This window comes from Ambystoma mexicanum, chromosome 2p (assembly GCF_040938575.1).
Source record: "Ambystoma mexicanum isolate Mex_15411 chromosome 2p, UKY_AmexF1_1, whole genome shotgun sequence".
NCBI lineage: Eukaryota > Metazoa > Chordata > Amphibia > Caudata > Ambystomatidae > Ambystoma > Ambystoma mexicanum.
This window is the reverse complement of record NC_090923.1, coordinates 1,418,687,222-1,418,710,888: the sequence shown is the minus strand read 5'-3', so window position 1 is coordinate 1,418,710,888 and position 23,667 is coordinate 1,418,687,222. Positions and strand designations below refer to the sequence as shown.

The 23,667-nt window shown below is 44.8% G+C and overlaps 1 protein-coding gene across 1 annotated transcript in view; it reads right to left on the bottom strand.

Moving 5' to 3' along the window:
• The window catches only part of LOC138567897 (SCO-spondin-like), a 1,036,222-nt gene that overhangs the window by 189,530 nt on the left and 823,025 nt on the right, over window positions 1–23,667 (bottom strand). The window contains exon 90 of the mRNA XM_069646396.1: window positions 3,609–3,761. Coding sequence (XP_069502497.1) covers window positions 3,609–3,761 — 153 coding nt within the window. The remainder of the gene's footprint in view (window positions 1–3,608; window positions 3,762–23,667) is intronic.

Here is a 23,667-nt window from a genome sequence, read left to right as displayed (position 1 = left end):
TATAATCGTTTTGCAAACCTTTGTGTAGATTTGTCAAATGACACCACATTTATAAGCCTTTACAATATTTGGGGACCCCCCCACTAATTTTGCTCCCTCTTGACAGAATCCCACCAAACTTTGCAAAAACATGTATATCTCGATCTATTATCAGTTTGCCAAATGTAGTGTAGATTCGTCAAATGGCACCTCATTTATAAACCTTTACATTATTTTGGGACCCCCCCTCTAATTTTGCCCCCTCTTCACAAAATCCCACCAAACTTCGCAAAAACAATCATATCTAAATATATGATCAATTTCCCAAATTAAGTGAGGATTCGTCAAATGGCACCTCATTTATAAGCCTATACATTATTTAGGGACCCCCTCTAATTTTGCCCCCTCATGACACAATCCCACCAATCTTTGCATACTCACTCAGTATCATGTCAGGAATATACATGCAAGATTTCATGCAGTTCCATTAAGTGGCGCCAAAGTTATAAGCCATCCAAGAACTGCATTTCACACACCCTGTAATGCTGAGTTGTCCGCGAACTTTCACAGGACTGTTCACGAACATCCGAACTGTTCGCGGACTTTTGCAGCAAAAAACACCCATTTATTTTGCTTCTTGCAGCCATATCCCATCCCATCCTCATCACCCCTCACCTCCCCAGAGATTATTTCATAAGTTTGACAACTGCAATGTTGTGTTTTATAACATGTTTTTACCGCGATGTGTGCAGACAGCGGCGAAGTCCGCGAATCCAAGATGGCGGACGTTTCCAAAAATCTGACGCACTTCACGCTCTTCACCATCCAATCCGCGAACACGTCGCATGTCCGCGGACATTACGTAACCAATTAGCCAATCAGGACACTGTCCGCAGAGCGAACAGGGAAGTGTGTCCGCGGACCCAACATAGATATCACTAATTTTTTGTGACCTACTTTTTGGTCATTTTAAAAGAAACTACTGGATGGATTTTCACCAAATTTGCAAAAGCACGCTTTCGGGACCAAGCCGCTGTTCCTGGTCCAAATTTGGTGAAAATCCGTCCAGCAGTTTGGGCTGTAGGCGTGAGAAAAGTTTTTTTCCCATTCAGTCTATGCGAAAAAAATAAGTTTTGGGACCCCTCCTATATCTTTGCACCCCCTGGACCAAACCTCACCAAACTTTGCAAAAAATTCAGAGTGGGCCATATACTTTTTTTGTAAAGTTTGGTGTGGATTTGTCCAGTGGGAGCGAAGTTATAAGGCGCCCAAAAAGTGCTCTTCCTATGGAAACAGCAACTTAACCATAACTACACAGCCACTACTGTGGCTGTGTCATATATATATATATATATAGATATATGCATATAAACCCCAAAGATTACTCCAGAAAAAGACACTAACCACAGGTACAACAGATATTTCCTTAAGGGGTTGGTTCATGCCCCATGGATTTAATGTACATGCCCAAGTAGTCGAGGCAAGTGACCAAGTACCTATACTCCTCACATCGATGTTATGCCTCAGCGATCAAGTATAAACCATCACCATATCTTTTGTGATAGCTGCATTAATGATGAGCTCATCGTTTGAACAGTAGTCTACAACAAATCCAGCAAACGGATTAGACTCATTCAATTTCACAAACATCAGAAGTCGACTCTGATGTCACCCATTTTAGCAGCATTGGTTGTAAGACTCTATAAGATACACAATACATCTTTAAAAATAGGTTGAAGATGGAGGGGTCCATGACACAGTGCTATTGTGTAATATAAAAGTATAGCTAAGATATAAAAGATGGCCAGAAGGTTTAAAATGAATCATAACCTCTGACATTACTCTAGGAAACCCTCCAGATCATTTTTTAAAGCCTGCAATGCCATTAATGATAAGGACGGGCAATATGCACTTCAGGCTTGGACCCAGCCCAAACACGGTAGTTCAGCTCAAAACTGCCAGGTCAAACCCAGACACGTTGAGAACTCATCTGGCATCATCAGTGAGGTGTTACTTGGGTCTCTAGATTTGACAAGCACACAACCCACCCCTCGGCATACCTGTTCCACTTGGGGTGACATTAGCAGAACAGAAAAGTTATGGCTGGAAAATTTTAAATAAATCATAACCTCTGCTGTTACTCTAGGCAACCTCCCGGAACATCGTTTTTCAGGCGCCATCTCATTACAGAGGGAAAAAAAAAACATGCAAATCAGGCTTAATCCCACATCAAATGGAGCAGTCCAGACCTAACTGCTATGTTGTATCTTTTATTTCAGACTAATTGGGCATCGTCATTGAGGTGTATCTTAGGTGTATAGTTATGGCAGGCTCGGAAACCACATCTGGGCATACCCGTTCTATTCAGGGTAACTTTACCCATATGCAAATCAGGCGTGGTCCCACCCCATGTAAAACTTTGCATGCCAGCAGCAAACCCTGCCCGGTGACTTTCTGCCCCTCAGGGCATATGTTACATTTAGAGGACAGGGACATAACCCTGTAGATAGCAGGTCCATGTGAAGCTCCAAGTGTGGTTTCCACTGTCGAAACCATTTTTTTTCTGTAGCAGTCCAATCACAACCATTTGTCAACAGATTACTTAAGCAATACGCCCCGAGCTGAGTGGGCATTACTGCTTCAGGTAATGCCCTAGGGTCCACAGTTACCGGCCCAAGCGAAGCGAAGGCCTTAACGCAGGCCGCAGGGCATTACCTGAAGTGGTAATGTCCCACCAGCTTGGGGCTTATTGCTATTAGTACCGCGGGCCCGTAAAACCCGGGTACTAATAGTGTCTTTTTTAAGTTGTGAGATGCCAGCAGCGTCTAGAAACTGAAAAAATACAAAATAAATGGCCGCCACGGAACGGGGAGAAGGGACTACACATAGATCCTTTTCCCTTTCCATGGCAGCCATTGAAAAACAAAGAAAAAAGTAAACCAAAAATATGGCTGCCAAGGAACGGGGAGAAGGGACTAAAAGTAGTCCCTTCTCCCTTTCCATGGCAGGAAGGGCGCGGCTGCGACCGACCCGACAAAGGCTTTGTCGGGCTGCTAATGACCCGGCGAGGGCCAATTACCTTGCTTGTTTCAAGCTCAGTGTCCCTCGCCGAGTACTAATGATATAGCCCAGAAATCCCAGTGTGGAGGGAGAATATTCACCAACTAAGGTGCCATGGATGACCTGCAGCTAGGTACTGTTAATCTCAGACAGGGAGATCCAGACGATGAAGCCATTGACAGATCACAGCCAGCGATTATCTGCCCTACATTTTGCTACATGCTAATGCCTATGAAAACAAAAGAAGATGGGGCAGAATCAACCGCATTTCAGGCAAACATATCTGACCGTGCGCCACCTTTACATCCCTTTCCCAAACAATAGCCTTTTGAGATATCTTCTGATGTTAATAGAGGCCGGTCCAATGCTAATCAGAGCAGATGAGTGTCTAAAACAAACCCCATCTGTCCTTCTGGTCTTGAGACTACAAAGAGAAAGACTGATAGAGGCAAAGAAATACAAGCACAAAGAGTGCCTAAGAAAGAGAAAGTAATGCTTGGACAGCAGAAAGCGAAAGCAATGGCATGGTGTGCGAAGGACATTGTACTCTTGCGAGCAAAGACACTCACCACTGCTGACACTCGCCCACCAGCCATATGTCTCCGATGCGGCTCTCCCGCCCATCCTGCTGGCACAACGGGGGACATGTTCCCTGGTAGCAGGGCCTGGTCCTCGTCTGTGCAGTCCAGCAGTCCTCATCCAGCGAGTCTGAGGTTGATGTCCTAGAGATCAAAGGCGATTAGAAAAGAAGAAAATGGAAAAATCGTTATGAAGTTTAGTTATGGAATTTCTGAAGCATAGAAGTGAAATGATTTAATGTATACATGGCTTGTGGTAGAGTAGACAATTTAAAGCATAACCAGCAGAGGTATCAGTGGTACCATTTTCCCCCTTAAAACATCTGATCTGTCCGCTTGCATTTATTTATTTATTTATTTGTTTGTTTATTTATTTATTTATTTATTTATTTGTATAGCGCTAAAGCCCGCAGGCATCAGAGCACTTACGAAGAGACAGGACAACAGCAAATTAAGACGGGACAAGGTGTGGAGTGACCAATGTTGCATCATACTTGGTAAGAGCTACTTCCAGGATTCAATTGAAGAGTAATGTTTTACATTTTTTCCTGAAGAGAATGTAATTGGGTTCAAGCTTCAATGAGGTGGGAAGTTCGTTCCATTTTTCAATACTTAAGGTCGGGAAGGCCTTGCCAAGGCCGTGCTGCTTTTTCGTTTTAGTGATTTGCAATTTACCTGTGTTGGAGGATCTAAGCCGCCTAGGTGGCTCGTACCACTTGAATTGTTTCTTGAGGTAGACCGGGGCTTTGCCATATAGGCAGCGATGAACCATGGTGAGAGACTTGAAGGAAATTCTCTCCTTCATAGCCAACCAATGGACAGCCTTCCTTTCTCCGGTGATATGTTCTCTCCGGGTTTTTCCTGTGATCGTTCTGATGGCATTATTTTGGATTACTTGGCATCTTTTCACACATTTGCTGTTAGCTCCTAGTAGTAGGGAATTTCCATAATCCAATCTGGACAGTATAGTGGCTCTAGCGATGATCATGCTGTTTTTTTGATCTAGCAATGGTCTGATTTTTCTCAAAAGTATTTGGTGGTACTGACAGTTTTTCTTTAGGTAGGCTGTGTTTGCTTCAGCGCCTAATGATGCTTGAAGATACACCTCCTAAGGTCTTCACTTTTTCTGATTTTGGAATTTGGGTATTTTTGATAAAGAATGAAGAGTAGGATGGGCTCAAATTCTTTCTGGCCTGTGTGGAGCCGAATATCATAAGCTCGGTCTTGGAGCCTTTCAAGCACATCCAGTTTTCTTTCATCCAACACTCTATGGTGTTGTAAAGGGATGAGAGTTTGTCACTGTCCATTTTGTAATCCCCACTGAGTTCAAACACTAGTTGGGTATTTGTCGGCAAAATTGGTAAAAAATATACCCATCTGGGTTAGCATGGTGCAAAGGCAGCGCATGTAGATTGATTGAAAAGCAAAGGAGAAAAGCTGGCCCCTTGAGGGACACCACAATTGACCGGTTTGGTGTTAGATATTTTGTCTCCCCAGACAATCCTGGATTGCCTGTTTTGCAAGAATGAGGCTATCCATTCAATTGCTCCTGGTGAGCAGTTGCCTGAGTATTCAAGGGCCTCTCGGAGTTTTGCATGATCAAGCAAATCAAATGCTGACGAGAGATCCAATAATATTAACAGGCCTGATTTGCCTTTGTCCAAAATAGACAGCATGTCTGTTTGGAGGTCTAACAGCGCAGACTCGGTACTGTGGCTGGATCTAAATCCGGACTGCTGTGGATGCAATAAGTTGTTTTCATCCACATAGCTTTGGAGCTGTTCTGTGGCTATTTTATCCAGAATTTTCAGCAGAAAATTGCAGTTAGTAATGGGTCTGAGATTGGCCGGGTCCTGTTGGTTGAGGTCAGGTTTTTTGGTAGAGGAGTGACCGTGACCGTTTTGATAATGTTGGGTACTGTTTGGTCCCTAAAAGAAGTGTTTACAATTCTTGTGAAGAAAGGGGCAAAGATATCAGGGTTTTCTATAATGAGTTTAGGTGGTAAAACATTTTCCGAGCATGAGGTACACCTCATGGTGGTGAGTGTTTTCTTCATTATATCGAGTGTGATGGGTCTGAATTGGAATTCTGAGGTTTCTATCTCGTTGTTATTTTCTGTGCAGTGGGTTTTAAATGAGGTGTTTGTGATCAGGCAGTTAATGATGGTTTCTCTAGCTTTGAAACTTTTATTTTGGAATGCAATTTGGACTTTCTCGCAATCTGTTTCAGTGGGTTGGAAGGGTGGAGTAAGTGTTATGGGTTTGTCTATGGATTTGAGGATCTGGAAAAGCTTTCCGGTGGAGTTGGCTGCAGTGCTAATGATGTCATTGTAGTAGTTTTTCTTCATATCTATGAGTTTAGATTTGTATATGCGGTCTGCAATCTTCCAATTTGTTTTATTTATTTCAGTGGGTTCTTTTAGCCATTTCCTCTCAAGGTTCCTTTTGTCTTTTTTGAGCTCAATTGCTTCAGCAGTGAACCATTTTTGGTAATTGGGATTTGGTCTGACTTTCTTTTCTTTTAGGGGGGCATGGAGATCTAACAGTTGTGTCATGCCTTGATTGTATGTTGATATTATATGTTCACTAGGGTCTTCATCATTGGTGGTAGCCATGATTTTCTGCATTTCCTCTGAAAGCATACTGCTCGTGATTTTTTTCAGATTCCTGCCAAGGACTGATTTCAGTACATTAGCTGGTCTTTCCTTTTTAAAGTTCAGTAATAGTGAGATTTCAATTTTAAAATGGTCCGACCAGATGCATGGATAAGTTCCAAGCATGGTTACTTTATGGCTATTTGTCACAATCCAGTCCAGCTGGTTCCCTGTGGTTGCCGTAGGGCCTTTGTTAATAATGGTGAAGTCGCTGTTCTCAAGGTCCTCTTCTAGGCTTATGGCTTGTTGGTCGTGTTGGTTTCCCCTCCATCTGTTTATGTCGCCCAAAAATATGGTCTCTGTGTTGGTTGATTTGAGGTTGTTTAATATGGACACAATCTTGTCATTGAACTCCGATGTTAGAGATGGGGGTCTATATATAATGATAATGTTAATGCAGTTGTTTTGAGTAGGAGTCAGTTTGAGGTGAATGACCTCACATCCTGAGCACTGAATAGGGGTGGCAAAGAGTTTAAGTGAGTTTTTTTCGATAATCGCCACTCCTCCTCCCTTTCCAGTTTCTCTATTTTTTAAATATATGTTGTAGTTTGTAGGTACTGCAATATCAATAGTAGGTCCAACTGGCTCTTGCAGCCATGTTTCTGTTAGGCATAAAATGTCCAGTTTCTCATCTATAATGTAATCATGGATTTCTTGAGCATGTTTAGACATTGACCTGGTGCTTAGTAGTGCAATTTTAAGGTGTATGCATAGGATGGTTGCCAACACTTTGTCTAAGGCACCGGCCCTGAACCCACCCAACACAAGCTTCATTCTTTCCAATGTGAAGTGCATCACATTTGAGGAATCGACGCTCAACCTTTTATCTTTCCTACTACTCATCAGCTCCCTTCCCCCGCGAAGTAACCCATGGACGTTTACAGGAACATTTCGGAATTGAAGTTATGAAGCTTCCTCAACACCCGGCGAGGAAGGAGGGACGGAGAGAGCTCTTTTTTGCCCAGGTCAAACTGCGTGCTAACCCCGTAAACAGTCCCTGCTCCCTGCTATGCTGCATAAACGCACCCCTAAGTACAATTGGAACCATGTCTGCATGCACGCACCCATAAATCCGACATGCAAACCCACCTCCAGAGTTGCGATTCCTCTGCGTAAGTCCGTACGCCTGCTTCGGGTGGCAGAGATTTCGAGGGCCCTGCATGGCCATTTCGCAGGCAAGAGGTTGCATGGCCATATCCATGAATACACTTTGCAGTGAGTATTTGTGGGCATGCTATGGACTGCCTGCGATCTGTCCCTCGTAACGCCCACTTTCTGGCTTGTTCTTCCCCATTTTGCATGTTCCGTACCCTATTCCGGCCCCTAGGCAGGCCACGGCCACCCCCTGTGTGGAGTTTCACGCAAGGCACTCGGCCGCTCGTAGCTTTGTGCCGAGCTTGCGTGAACTCCAAGCAAGTCCCGGAAAGTTTTGCGCAGACGGTTACATGAATCGACGAGCATTGTTTGCCATGCAGTTTGACACGCAAGTTCCTGATTTTACACACAAATAATTCCATGAATCGGTCCCTTTGTGTCAACCTTGGTTTTTTAATAATGGGCGTGTGTCTTTTATACGTAGAGGTTCACACACATTTTTCATAAATTGATCAGTTTAGAAATGAATTTGGAAGTAATACAGTGTGCACAGTCATTTACTATTCTAGGACATAGTCATAACTAAATGTTATTTTAAAAGCATAGCAGGCTACCTAATCAATAATTAAAAGCAACTAATTAGTTGCCATTCAATGTCAGTCCATGTTAATGGCATCTGCAAGGCAATTAGTATGTTTTTCATACTGTAAGCATTTCTAGTTTGTCTGCATCTTACATTTAGTGTGTTTATTCATTCAATCCCAAAAATAGACAAAGCTTTATAGTCTCTTTGGGGCTCACTAGAAAAGTTAAAAAGAGGTTTAAAATTCAAAGGACGGTGCATTCCTGCAAAAACCTGGATCAAGCTCTGCAGCTCCCAGCTCCTGTAGTCCCAGCTTCTCCTAGCTCAGAACGCGGGTGTACTGTATGGTACAGGGCCACGGTCCGAGCTGTCTGGGCAGCTGGCGCCCCCTCCCCCACTTCCCATCCCACTTCATCTCTTGGCACCTGTGTAGTTTCCTACATGGGTAAAAAATAAACTTACCTTAGAAGCGCGGCCCGACGTCGTGCAGTCCTGATGGACAGGAAGTCCGTTTTCAATGTTGATGACATCATCAACATAGAAAACAGGCTTCCTGTCCAACAGGACTGCACAGTGTCGGCCGCGCTTCTAAGATAAGTTTCTTTTTTATTTTAAATATACCCCATTAGCACCCGTGTAGACAACTACACGGGTGCTAATGGCAGTATTTCCATTGGTGGTGGGCCCCCCATGAACGAACGTCCCACCACCCTCGTTAATGCACCCTTGCTATGCTCGGGCCCTTAACTTGAGTGGCGGGCCATTATCTACAGGGTGGCCCTGTCACCTTGGGGCATATCGCCTTATTAGTAGCCCTTCTCTAAAATGGTCTAATATAAACAAACTGCATAGTTTACATAGGTTTCTATGTATGTCCCATCCAGTCAACTGCTAAAGGTTGGCCAATTAATCCGCTATCATGTTATTATATTTGGCAAAGCCACAAAATAGTTACAAGGTTCTTAGGGCCCGATTCACAGAAAAAGCGTGAAGTCCCTGCAAAGCACTCTGTGCGTAAAACTACTTTGCACCTCCTGAATGCAAAAGCATGTTTGTGCGTTCCGCGTATTCATGGATTTCTAACCGCAAGTAACCCTAGGTGCAAAGAAAATAGAGTACCAGCCGGAAGCCCACTACACACCTCCACGCAAACCAAAACCAGCGTCATATACTAACTGATGTGTCTACTTTATCCACACAATCAAGAATCCCAGCAATATTGCGGGCCATCCCCCCGCAACCAAGGCAGCATCCTGGTGACACTGCGTACAAACCCCCATAATCCAAAACTGCACTCTGATAATCTGCAAACCATTTCACGTAACTCAAGGCAGCGGCCGGTAAACCTGAATGCGGGACCCCACTAATCTGCATGCAACCACCCCTCTCTCCAAGCGGTACCTCAACTACATACCGTCACCCTTAAATTGCTATGTTAACATTACATTTGCGCATTGGATCCTATGCACATAGTGCTTTGTGTCTCCTATCATGTGGCGGTGAGTTCAGAACGTATGTGTTGGAATCCATGAATTCGGTTGGGTTTGCGTTTGACTATGCGTCCGATTTCTTTGCGTGGCCTGTCCCTCAACATGCCAACGTTCTTCCTCATTTTGCTGGGAGAATGGGGAATATGCATGTTCCGCCCCATATTTATTTATTTGCGTAGGCCCATCCCACACTTTGCGTAGAGTGTCACGCAAAGTGCTCGACTGCACGCAAAGATTTGATGGACACACGCAGAGTCCCAAATAAGCACACAAAGTCTGATTCATGAATCGTGAAAAGGAGTTTTGCCTGCTGAAAAGTGTGCACATTTTTAGCGTGCAATAAATTCCATGAATCTGGTCCTTAATGTTAAATATGGTCAGTCCAAAAAAGCTTTTTCAACATTAAACATATGGTGAACTGCCTGTCCCCTTCTCAGGGCTACAATAAGATAAGGGCTTGAGTTCACACGGTGGACATCCTTGTAATGTTCTGTATGGTGACGTGTTGTGAATAGCAAATTGACTGTCGTTATAGCACATAGAGATGGCGCTCTTTGGAGCAGGACTACACTTTTACATTATGAAACAAAATTATGATTTGGATGGCTTGCCCCAAGATCCATGGGTGGCATGGTAGATCACTGTGTCGAATGATATTATAGATGTTCAGCTTTATTCAAAACAAATGCACTTGAATGGGAGAATGTGTTGGTTCACATTTCAACATGCTTGGAATCTGGCACTTAATGTTACATGGGGGAAGGTCAATATCTAGGCACTTCAGTTCCAAAGCAACACACAGCAATGCCTCTTAAGTCCTTTGCAAGTATGACTTGTATCCACTTTAATTTTAAATAATCTTAGAAGTAATCAACGTTAAATCTTCATATTTTTTGTGTTTTGTGGCATGCACTTAGACACTTAGGCACTTAGGAGCACAATGCAATCTGTTGAGCAAACCAAAATGTAACTGCTGATTGCATTTACACATTGCAGAAGAACTTCTTGAAATTTAGTGACTGGGGTACTTTCAGGGGCTGGTCGGTATTGCTCTAAGCACTTCAAAGCACTATAAACTGCAAGATGCCTCAAAATTAAATGTTGCCCTGATGGGTAGAAGTTCTAGCAGGCCCCCACAGGGCAACTCACTTGGGCAAGTTAGAGGGTTGTCTGAGAGCTCTAAGTCTGACAACCAAAATACTAAGGGATTTGAAATGAGAATCTTAGAATTCCATGAAGTCACTTCCCCTTAACGGCCAATTTCCTGAAAAAGTGAAATGTTTGCATAGGTCAGTGGTAGGTGCGTAGAGGGGGACCATATTGCACCTGTATGGCTCTTATGCTGTTATGACTATAATGCCTTGTCTTGTTATGATATGCTATGTCTTGTTACATGTAGCCTTTTCATTGTTTGGTCCACTTAGCAATTCTATCACCATTCTACTTTTTACATAATACTACACACATCGGCTAGCCACTCAAACACTGCAGCGGACACCAATGAGCCCCCCCTCCTCTCCTGCAAAATCTTACACCATCCAAACCTTACACCTCCCCCATCAGTGTGTCACGGAGAACCCTCCAGAAACACTCCACCCATCCTTGTTCACATGGCAGACCATGGAAGTAGCAAACTGAGTACTGTATCTGCACCTTGGGTTCCACACTGGATACACAGGATCCAAACAGAACATCAAGCAAGGTTGCACTGTTTCTTCTTCTCCTACTAACCAAATCCCACCATTGTATCACTTTTAAACGTGCCAAGAAACCATGAAAATGACAGCAGTGTGCTATGTATTACCCAATGACATGACATAACAGAACATAACATAACTAGGCTTTCCTGTTTTCTGTTGGTAGTGTTTTTCCAGGGTTTTCAATTTTTTTCCAAAATCTCTGTTTATGAGCTTTTACCCATTCCTTCCCAGGGGGGCTAATATGGCATCTTAATCCAACACTGGTGATGGTTGTTTCTCCAGCCCGGGTGGCCGATAATCAGCGGGCACAGTGAGGGCTGGAGAAGGTTTCAGCTAAGGTTGAGAGCGGAAGATTGTTTCCAGTTCCATTGTGGTAGGCAATCGGAGTGAGCTGGTGATTTTTGATAGGGGGCAAGGGGATTTTGGAGACGAGGTTGGATACGAGACAGGGAAAGGGAGGTTATTGGAGAGAAAAAGAAAGAGGTGTAGGAACACCAGGAGAGGTGGATGATAGTATAAAGGTGGCTAGTGAGTGTAAGGAGCAGATTGGTAAAGAACATCAGAACTTTGAAAAATGCACAAGTGGCTTTAGTGATAAAGATGACCTGCACATTTTCATGGGGCTGTGCTACAGCACAGATGACGGGCTGGCCAGCCGCCTTGCATAAATGGGTGCCTGGAGCGTGTATGGCTCTCCCTCTAAGTAAATAAGTAAAAAAAGAAAAAAACAGTTAGCCTGCTTTGTGGAATGGCAGTGCAAGTGGGACAACAGAGGCTCCTGCTGCTGCTTTTACTGTCTTAAAATAAAAGGCATATTTCCCATTCGGGCAGGTCTTTGAGTGGCAAGAGAAGCACCATCAGATAGGGTCCTTTGAAGACAGGGTAACAATCTTGGGAATTGAAGAAGACGACCAGGTTCATAGGGATGATCCAGTGAAAGGCCAGAACAACCCTCAGCCTTGGGAATGGTCAGAGCGAGCCCGAAAGGAAACAAAAATGGGGTATACCACCCTCAGCTGAAGGGGCCGGTGAAATGAGCGCTGCAGAGGAGGAAGAATCTAATTGTAAAGGTCACAGTATGCAGTAATAGACGAAGAGATAAATGGGACTCACATTGTAGAGGAGCAGCTGCATGCATCTGCAGGAAACCCCGCCGCCCTACCTCCCATATGTTGGAAGCCTGAGATTGTGCCGTGTTTGACACCAGCAGTTGTGCCAATACCACAACGTATGTTCGAAAGAAGATACCCATTGAGACAACCCTATCAAATGTATCCCCAAAGGGATGACAATTTGAGAGAGGAACTCCCTGAAGGGATATGAGAAGAAAGATGAGAAAGAAGCCTGTGACATCACAGAAACAACGTCTCAGGATAATGGTTGACGAGGATGTATGGACCTTACAGAAACTAATGACGATGTAAGAATCAAGAGAACTTTTAAATATGAAAAAGAAGATTACACGTGCAGACAGTGCTGCAGAGAATCAATCGTTCAATAATTGTACAGCCCCTGAAACGCAAGGTAGACTGAGTTATCATAGAAGCTGGCTATATATAGTGAATAGAATGCAGGCAAAGCTGCCATTTTATAGGGGCTGGACATTGGAATCAGGAATTTTAGTAAACCAAGACCCATGAAGAGGAAAGGGAACATTGTGTCACACCAAGAATAAGCTGAATCGTGGAGCTGCATGGCAAGGTTGTTTGGCTTGGAGTCAAGACTGAAGCAGCCAAGGTTGGCTATCATTTCCGGAAAGGAGTGGACATGCAAGGATGAATCATCTCTTGCTAAGGTGCAAAGAATGAACAGCAAGAGGGCCAAGTTTAATTTATTTAAGACATTTAAAACCTGCAAAATGGACCAAATTTTGGTCTCCTGTCACGTGAGCCAAGGATGAAAATAAAGTTCGAACTTGGAGTCCTAGAACATGATAGTGAGGGCCCGCACTCCTATGTATTCTCAGAGACAAGGATAATTTGCAAGGCCATGTTCAAAGACAATCTTAATGGCAGAAGGCTTGGGTGATGAGAGATGCTGGGCTAATTGGCTAGGGAGGTAGAGTCAGGCCCATCTCCTTACACCTGGGTCTGGGCTTAGGTGCTTCTAAGTGAACCAAATGTTCCAGACATGGCACAGGCATGCCAACCAATTGTAATGGTCCATATAACGAAGGACCTTATAGTTTGAAAACCAATGAGAAATCTAATGTTTCTGAAGATTACATGTTTTAAAGGTAGGCATATGTTGTCCACCTGACAGTGGGCGGCCAATCACAATCCTAGTTCCTAAATATAATATACTTAAATATTCCCCTTAAGCCCATCCCGATCCCCAGTAGGTTTTCATTATTCTCCACGTAGTATGACGTGACTTCTGATGTATTTTGGGTATATAACCATGTTTTTATGAAAAGACCATTGTAACTCCCTGTTTTAGATAATTGTTAATAAAACAGTACTTTGCCATCTTCCTGAGTTGGTTCAGTTATTTGGACTCAGCGTTATTCTGTGTGAACCCATCCATTGCATGCACGTTCCTAAAGGTCCCTAAGCTCAAAATTGTGAACAAGCCTGGGGAAGGTGTACAATAAGGATGTCAATGATGGTTCTGGTGGAAGTGGAGGTCGGGGTGGGGAACCTGGACTGGGTTTGGGAGAACCCGCAGGATCACAAGCTGGGGGTAGTTCGGGGCTCAACTCTCGAGAGGGCGGCTAGAGGATGGTTGAGTTCACCCAGTGAGGGGGTGTGAGATGGAGGGTAGGGGGGAGGCAAGGGACTAAGGGGCAGATAGAGATGGAAGGGGGGAGTGGGAGGTGGGGAGGGGCCCAATCTAGTGCAAACAAGAGGACAGCGCAACGTGCAGTTACCTCCTAGATAATGGATAAACAAGGGATGTTAAGCATCATCTGCCTGAATATTAACGGAATTAATTCCCCATTGATATGATATGATGATATGATATGGCATTTGTAGCGTGCCTATACACAAGTGTTTCAAGGCGCGACGAGGCAGGGGGGGAACAAGGGGAGAACAGACAACGATCCTACTAGGCCAGGTGTCATTCAGATCGCGCAAGTGCAAGGGTAGGGGGACTGGGAAAAGTGCAAGGGGAAGTGCAGTACATGGTTAGTAGAATACAAGATAAGTAATAGGGCCAGCTGGTGGCAATTGCAAGGAGAGTGCAGTACATGGTAAGTAGAATACAAGATAATAATAGGGGCAGCTGGTGGCAAGTGCAAGGTAAGTGCCAGGAGAAGGGGCTGAAGGATACAGAGACAGTCCCGTAGTGCAGGTAGGCAGTGCAGGGAAGAGTGGCAGGGCCAAGAACCGAGATCGGTGAGTGGCCCGTTGCAGATTCAGTGATTTTAGCAGGGGAGAGAGGGAGAGAAAGCGGAGGCAAAGAGGAAGGTTTTGAGGTGCTTCCGGAACCGGAGATGGTTCTCCTCAAGTTTCAGGGAAGCAGGAAGGCTGTTCCAGAGGGAGGCCCCTGCTGGGGAGAGAGATCTACCCCCAGCTCGTTGCTTGGAGAAGCGGCTGACCGTGAGGTAGTTGGAGGTGGATGAGCGAAGAGCTCGAGAAGGAAGATATTTAGGAAGAGAGAGTTGAAGGTATTTTGGCCCAAGGCCCCAGAAGGCCTTGTGGACAATGCAGAGGGTTTTGAACTTAATCCTCGCGGCCACTGGGAGACAGTGCAGCGATTTCAGTCCTGGAGAGATACAGTCCCTGGGCTTGAGGCCATAGACAAGTCTAGCAGTCCTGTTCTGGATGAGTTGCAAAGGGCGGAGAGTAGAGGCAGGAAGATTTAGATAGAGGGAAAGGAAAAGGAAAAAAGTGGAAAGGTATCTCTGGATGGAAGGCCCAGATGTAATAGCCCTACAAGAGACCCATGTGCAAAAGCCAGTACAGAAAAAGGATGGGAATACTTTACCAGTCCAACAACAAGATTAAGAAAGGTGGGGTATTGATAGCCCTCCACAACAATCTCAACCTTATAGTAACTAACATCGAGAGGGATACCCAGGGGAGATGCCTATCCCTGAACATAAAGGGAAGGGGGGAGGGATACACGATTGCCACTATTTACTCACCAAACACGGGGTAGGACGACTCCATACAAAAATCATTGACCAAATTGCAAAGCTTTGCCATGGGCCCCTTAGTTCTGAAGGGTGACTTTAACCTGGCCTCGGACCCACAGAAGAATAGAAGCATGAAACTCATGGTTGGGGGGGAAGATCAAGACTTCAAAAGAAAAATGAAAGGCTGGCATTGGTGGACTTATGGAGGGAAAGGGAAGGTGAGAAGGAGGGATACACATTCTACTCTCATGCTCACAGCTCGTCTTCTAGGATAGACTACATTTGGTCATCCCATGCGCTACTTTGAAGGGTGTCCGACATAGAGGTGGGAGCAATTAACCTGTCAGACCACACACCCATGATGCTGAAAATTAACAGGAGAACAGGGCTCCTAGGACTTTGGAAATGGATGTACCCCACATACTTGGTCAAGGATGAAAGACTCAGCAAACAGATGAGGGAGGGGATTGAGTTTTTTGGGGGGGCAATAACGGTAGAGACACCTCCATGCAGATGAGGTGGGATGCTTTCAAGGCCACAATTAGGGGCAGGATCATCGGTATCAAAGCTCAAAGGGACAGAGAAATCAGACTTGTTTAAAAAGACCTGGAAGGAAAGTTGAAGAACACGATGACCAGGGGGGAGTGGGAGCCAGTGGGGAAGTAAGAAAGCAATACAGAGACATAAGGGGCCAACTGCAAATAATACAGGCCAGAGCTGCAGAATGGTCCATTCTATTCCTCAAGCAAAAATACTATATTAAGGCAAATTAAACAGATAGATTTCTAGCCAGGAAGTTGAAAAGGGAGGAGAAGGCCACAACTATTCTAAAGATAAAGCTGGAAGGGGGGGGCACGAGTATGGAGATAGCTGACATTTGTCACAAATTCTTCAGACACTACTCCGATCTCTGTAGCTCAGAAAACCTGTTGGAGAAAGGACAAGAGGAATACATTGACTAATGCAAATTAATAGGAATAATAGAACAGGAAAGAGACAATCTGAAACAAGCAATCACGACGGATGAGGTGCGCAGGGACATAATATCACTACCCCAAAACAAGTTGCCGGGCCCAGATGATTTCACCTCGGAATTCTACAGGACATTCAGGGAAACTCTAATACCACATCTGGTGCCGGTTTTTAATGAATTTGGGAAAGTGGGGCAAATCACCCCAACAATGGAAGGGTCGGAATTGGTTCTAATCAAAGACCCGACCATGTGCGGCTCTTACAGGCTGATTGCGTTAATCAACGTCAATGCACAGATATACATGAAGGTCATAGTGAATTGTTTAGATCGAACCGCACCACGTATCATTAGCACAGATCAATCTGCTTTTATTAGGGGCAGACAAACAAGTGACAATACAAGAAGGATAGCGCACCTTATAAAGAAAACAAACAAGAAGAACATTCCTGCCCTCTTTATAGCTTTAGATGCTGAAAAAGGCTTTTGATAGGCTAGAGTGGACATTCTTGATTTGCACCATGAAGAAGATGGGTGTGGGGAACACTTTTTTTAACAATGGTTAGGGCCAACTATCAGAATCCAGCACTACGCTTAGCAATCAATGGCCAGCTATCAGAAACCATCAGAGTGCAGCAGGGCGCAAAGCAGGGATGTCCCCTATCGCCACTACTTTACGCAATTCACCTAGAGCCCCTTTTGGCCACAGCAAGACAATTCAGGGAAATAACGGGGATACTATTTGGAGGAAGGATGCCCTATCCCATTACATGATCTCCCACACCTACCAAACATAAAGCCACAGGCAATTAGCGGTCCCCTATCAGCCACGACTGTAACAGTCCATTGCTGGAAGGCTGCAGCTCGGAAATGGGGCATTGGGAGCACCTTGGGACCCCTTACCGCCATCTGGAATGACCCTGAATTCTCACCGGGAAACCCCCCGCGGGATTTTCAAGCCTGGGTGGAGGGGGGCCTGGGTAAAACACGTGACTTCATAGAAGAGGGCTCACCGATCACGTTCGAGAGATGCAAAATAAAATTTGGAGTGGGAGAGCGGGAGAGATTCCGCTATACCCAAATAAGGCACTGGATGTCACACAGGATAACCCGAGAAAGATTCTCCAGAGAATTAACAGCGCTGGAGCGCTCGCTAACAACACCAACTAGCAGGGGAAGGACCTTGACCATCTATCGATTATTAGACAAATCAGACCCCGCGAAAAAAGAAAGATACATGCTAGAATGGGAAAAGGACCTAGGGCGAGAAATAGCGGGGGCAGAATGGGGGAAAATATGGGACAGATTGCACAAAAGTTCACAATGCATTATGAACAGGGAAGGGGGTTACAAACTTTGCTATAGATACTATATCACCCCAACTCAAATTCATAAAGCCAACCCGGATTTCCCCGATACCTGCTGGCGCTGTTGCCCGGTCCCCGGATCACTATTCCACTTGCTGTAGGCCTGTCCAAAGGCAGAGACATACTGGAAGGAAATTTTAAAACATATCAAAGAAATCACCGGCCTTTCCATTCCCTGGGATCCGGGAATCGTCCTTCTAGGCGAAACAGGAGACAGAGCATTCCCAATCTCAAGCCAAATACCCCGTCTATGCAATCACCTAATACTAGCCGCAAAAATTGCAATGGCCTGACTATGGAAGGACGAAAGTGGCCCCTCGATAGCCTTATGGTGGGCCAAATGTTGGGACATAGCAGTAGCCGAGAAAATCACAGCGATACGATAAGGCTCCCTAAACAGAACCCTGAACACATGGGACCCATTCATGGACTAAGCCGCCAAATACCCAGCACTTACAAAGAGACCCCCACTCACTAGATGGCTCCAATGTAGCCCACTTTACTGATCGCCGGCTCTCATTCAAAGCACGCCAAAGACAAGATCGATACCCGCTTGCGACCTGGATGGACCATCATCAATGGCTAGAAGACCAGCAACAACTCCCCCCCCAACCCATAAACATTGTAAGAGACATTCCACCGCATATTAATTTATAATTATTGCATTGTTATAATGGATATATTGATTTGAAAAAAACAATAAAATGTTGTTATGAAGATAGCCACTTTTGCGGATGACATGTTACTAACGGTTGCAGATCCTGAAGATTCCCTTAAGGCCATGGAGAAGGAATTGCAGCGGTTTGCATCAGTAGCAGGGCTTGAAATAGACACCTACAAATTGAAGATCCTGAATCTAAACACACTGAGAGAAATAGAAAGTGGGCTTAAAACATCACTTCCGTATAGGTGGTTTGAGAAGACCATAACATATTTGGGAGTTAAGTTAAGGAAAAATAGGGAGGAGCTTTATTCCGCGAACTGCCCGCCTTTGCTGGAAGTCATAAAGAATAAATTGGTGGACTGGGACCCGTTAGTGATAGCATGGTTTGGGCAGAATAAATACCCTGAAGATGGTCATCCTCCCTCAATTGCTGTACTACTTTACAACTCTACCGATACAAGTCCCCACTTCCTTTTTTAGGCCTGTCCAAAAGAATACAAGGAGATTTGTCTTGAACCATAAAAGGTAGAAAATAGCTAGAGGGGTAATGATGATGCCAAGAAACAGGGGTGGAATGGGGGTGCCGGATCTTAAAGTCTACTTTCTAGCGGCCCAAACAAGAGTGATTAGAGACTGGTTGAGGGATAATTGGGACAGGATATGCAGGGTTATGGATAAGGCAATAGTAGGAGAGAACTTGGAGGAGGTACTATGGAAACCAAAAGCGGATAGGCCAACAAACATGTATTGTAGCAAGTTAGGGGCAGTGGTGGGAGACTCTTGGGACAATCTCACCAAGCGGGCCCAAATTACATCTTTCCCATGCCTATTTATGCCAATCTTTGGCAATCCGCAGTGTGCCCCGGGAGCGGGAGGAAATGGCTTTAGTAAACGGCAGGAGGGAGGCTGTCACAAGATCTGAGATATGCTCGAGGGGACTGAAATTAAATACTTCATCCAATGTAAGATGGAGTTTGGGGTGGACGAAGGGGAGAGGTTAGATACACCCAAATAAGACACTGGCTAATGCAGCCGCTAATGAAGGAAGCTGAAACGCAAACCCTAACACCCATCGAAAAATACCTCTCATCAGATACAGGGGACAAACGTATACTAGGGGAAATATACTCACACACCAAACAGGGGAGGAGCCAGGCCTAAGGAGATACTTGGCAACTTGGGAGGGGGCAACAGGCGAACCGCTGGAAGAAACAGATTGGAAGCGACTGTGGGCCAGCATCCCTAAACTCACGAGGTGCCTTAAAATTCAGGAAATTTGGCTAAAACCTATGGTACAATGGCACCTAAACCCGGTGAAAATCCATAAACTGTATCCCATGGTATCTAACTTATGCTGGAGGGGATGTATATTGGAGAGAACATGGGAACATATCTGGTGGGAATGCCCACGCATCCAAATATGTGGAGCAAAGGGCTGTGATACTGTTTCGCTGTATCCCTACCGGCGAGTGAATACCGTGTGCAGCTGTCCCTTTAAGGATCATCTTGCTGATGCTGCCACGGCGAACGAGCACGCCGACGTGTTTGTATAAACTTGACCGCGCCGCGCCCTTGCGGCGCTAAGCCCTGTGGAGCAAAGGGCTGTGATCCTGTTTCGCTGTTTAGCTGGCGAGCAGAGAGCGGCGCCCTTGATGACTGCGAACTCAGGACCACAAACCAGGAGGAAAACGCTCCAGCATCGGCGGACGTTGAATCCGTGGACAGCAATGAAAGCGGTAAGTGGCTCTCAAATGGCAAAGGTAAGCGAGCGGGGAGACGGGTTCCCTGACCCTGCGGAAGCGAATGTCTTACCTAAATTTCCTACAGTTTGACTTACATCTACGCACCCCAAGCCTGCTGCCACAAATTCAATAACGCCTGCTAATATGTCTTTTGTAGCAGTCGAAGTAAATGACATTTCTCAACCGGACGTTGAAATCATTGCGAACACTACAAATAAAGCATCCGCCATTCACCTCCAACAACAGTCACATGAGCTTCACGAAGAGCAGCCCTGGGCTTTTATCCCAATTTCCTCTTTCTCCTCTGTCCGCTCTCCTGAACGCCCGCCGGCGTCAGTCTCTCTACTCGATGAATCTACGAAGCAAAACGAGCCCATTAGCTGCAAAGGAAATTCTATAGCAGCTGCATTAGCCATACAGCCTTCCACTCCACTGCTGCGAGACAACAAAACGCTCACAACCCCTTTGATAAATAGTCCTGAAGTCTTCTACTCGCCCTTTGACGTGACTGATGTTGAAATGATTGAAGCCGAACCCCAAATTGTAAATATTCCGGCTGAACTTTACACACTTCACACTGACACTTTAATTGTTGCCTCTAATCGACTCGTAACATCTGGTAAGAGCGAAAAATTACCCATCTCTACCAACACGTCTGTAATATCGGTCTCTCCAACTCACCGATTGCTAAATGACGACCCTTTAAACTCAAACTTCATAATAAACACTAGCAACGTATCCGACCCACCTGGCACTCATACTTCAACGGAATGTTCTACTCTGAACCTAACGTCCATAGTATCAAGGAAACCGCATCAGAACATTATTAGACTTGTACCCGAAGTGAACAGTGATAACGGACCCTTAATGCCTGCTAATCATCAAGAATGTGATACCTCTGCATCAAGTTCCAAAGGACAAAATAAGAGTCATTCCAAGGAAATTCAAACTGAGCTGCTTCACAAGTCCAACAAGCCACATACTGCAGGGAAAAATGCTAACATCAGAAAAAATAGTACAAGTCTAAGTACTGAAGGACGTGAGGCGCGCCTGCTGGCACAACTAGACGCAGACTATGCAGCCGCAAAACAAAGGCTGCTGACTTACTATGACCAACGTCATCAAACTTGTTCTTGGCCAATGTCACAGCTTAACTCAATCGAATCAGCTGACTTGGTCACTCAGGGAAACCTTCCTCGGCAAGACCATTCGACAACAAATGTCGATGGAGCTGACCTGAGCAGCAACTTACCTGGTATTGCTGACAGAGAGCCTGCAACAAACAATAATGTGTCTACAAATAAAAGTGTGGCAGAAGGTCCCCGATTACCAAATTTGGCATCTACAAGCACTCCTCGAGTACGTTCCTCTTTGTCGAAGAAACACTTGTCTGACCACCTGAAAAAAGTTCAATCAAGCGCTCAAGCTTCATCATATGAGGAGACTTCCTCGAGTTCACACTCCTGTGCTGATGGCACCTCATCGTCAGCCCAGAAATCCAGTCTCTCGGCTGCAGCAGCTACGCAGCTGTATAACAATGTGCTTGCTGCGACATCGATGGCGATGATTCCCTTCACAAAACTTTACGAATCACTTCATGACGTCTTAAAAGATCAAACAGCACGGATGAACCAGTTTGCAATTGAAGGGGCCAAGATAAACACGGAATATGGAAAATTTAGTCTGTCACCAGTTTTGATATTTTATGTCCAAAAGGTAATTCCAGCAATTTCCTTTGGTGCGGAGGCCGGATGGAATTTGGCCGCACAGATTTGGCATAAACTTGAGGCAATATTCTGGAGGCGTGTCTTAAGACTCCCAAACTATGTATCCATCACTGCGATTCGCTATGAGTTATCTTTGAACTCCCTACACTCTGTTGTAATCTGGAAATCTTTGACCGCCTGGAGGAAAATGTGCGTAGCTGCACCGTCCCCCGTTTACCAAATTTTGGCTGCGAAACATGAAGTTGCCAATAACCATCCGTTTTGCGCCTGGAAATCTGCTTTGGCAATCCACCTAAACAGCGCCGACATATCAACTGATGATTTCATTAATTTGCCACAGTTGGCAAAGATCAAATTTGAAAATTGGTCTTGGATTTGCAATTCAGAACTTCGAAACAAACTGAAATCCACGCTGAAATCGGAAACTACAGTGCATAAATTGAACAAACCTTGTCGATACCTAGTAAAATGTCCAAATTCACAATATCGTGAACAATTCTTGAAGTTTCGGCTGAACGCTATTCAGTCTAAAGAAATGCTGTGGCAACGCAAAAACAAGGACACTGCTGACAACATATGCCGATTTTGCCGCAATGCCACAGAAACGTCTTATCATCTAGTAACAGCATGCGCAGGGGTGAATACCCACCGACAATGCCATCTTGGGAAATATGCTCCACTGGACAACGACACGGCCAACTGGTGCGGCCGTGCAATATCTGGACATGATATCCAACTCACATGTGCTGTCGTCAATTTTCTGGACTCTATTTTCTTAAGCCCTGAGGCGAAATTAATTAATTAATTAATTAATTAACTAACTAATTAACAAATTTCCACGTATGACCATGTAATCTTCGGGTCTGAACACCAGTTAGTCAAGAGGTCGAAACCCTGATGTATGCGTCTGCTAGTACATCTAGTTGTTTGGTTGTAAGACGTTTCTTAGATGTACAGCTTCGTTTTCTATGTAACAAAAGTTATGGCTGACCAACTCTCTTTTTTTTTAGTTGTGATACCATAACTGAAGTTTCAATAAAAAAAAAAAATATATATATATATACTAGGGATTAATTCAGGAAGCTCTAGAGGAAATTGTATGGCAATGATGGGCCTGGGAGGAATCTTGGAGGAATTGCCTACGAAGGCCGAATGAGAGGTCTATGTGATCCTAATGATGGCGGGGGCACTGGTAATTGGGCAAAAGTGGAAATCAAGAGACCTCCAACAGAACATGAATGGGTGGGAAAGGTATGGAGCTTTGCAGCCCTATAATGGGTAACTTATACCCTACAAGGAGACCACCAAGGGTTTCTGGCGGACTGGTCCCTGTTGCTGCAATTCCTACAGAAAGGGGCCAGGGAGATCTGGTGCCCAAAGAGAATCAGCCTCTTAGGACTATTGTAATCAGCTGTGGGCAATGTCTTAAGGGTTACACATTTACTGGACTTTCCAAAAAGGGAAGCAGCTAAATCATCCAAAGGGAGATCAAAATGCTAAAAAAAGGGAAGATGCTATGGACAGAGGGAGCGAAGGGGCAAAAAATATCAAGATCGGGGCACAAAGAGGAGGGGGAAGGGAGTGGGGGTTTCATTCATGTTGGAAAAGTGTTGAAAATGCTAATGAAAAGTTATGTGACAAAATAAAAGGCATGAACGGTTCAAAGGTATCAGGCATTGCAATTCTCGTGTGCCGGCACCATGCAGGCACAAGGGAATGCGTTTGTTTTCTGCAGATTTTAATATACATCTCGATTCTGAATTGGGGATGACCCTTTAAAATATGCAGAAATGCCCCCTTATTTGTGCAAAGGTGCCTAGGGGCTTGAATGACGGGATCAGAACGTGTGCATCTATGAACTTCGTGAACTAGCGCGTCTCATCTCTTACGCTAACACACGTTTTGTGAATAGGCATTATACTGTAGGTATGTTATGTGTGTTTTTCCCAGGTACAGAGCTCATAACATTGCAATCCTA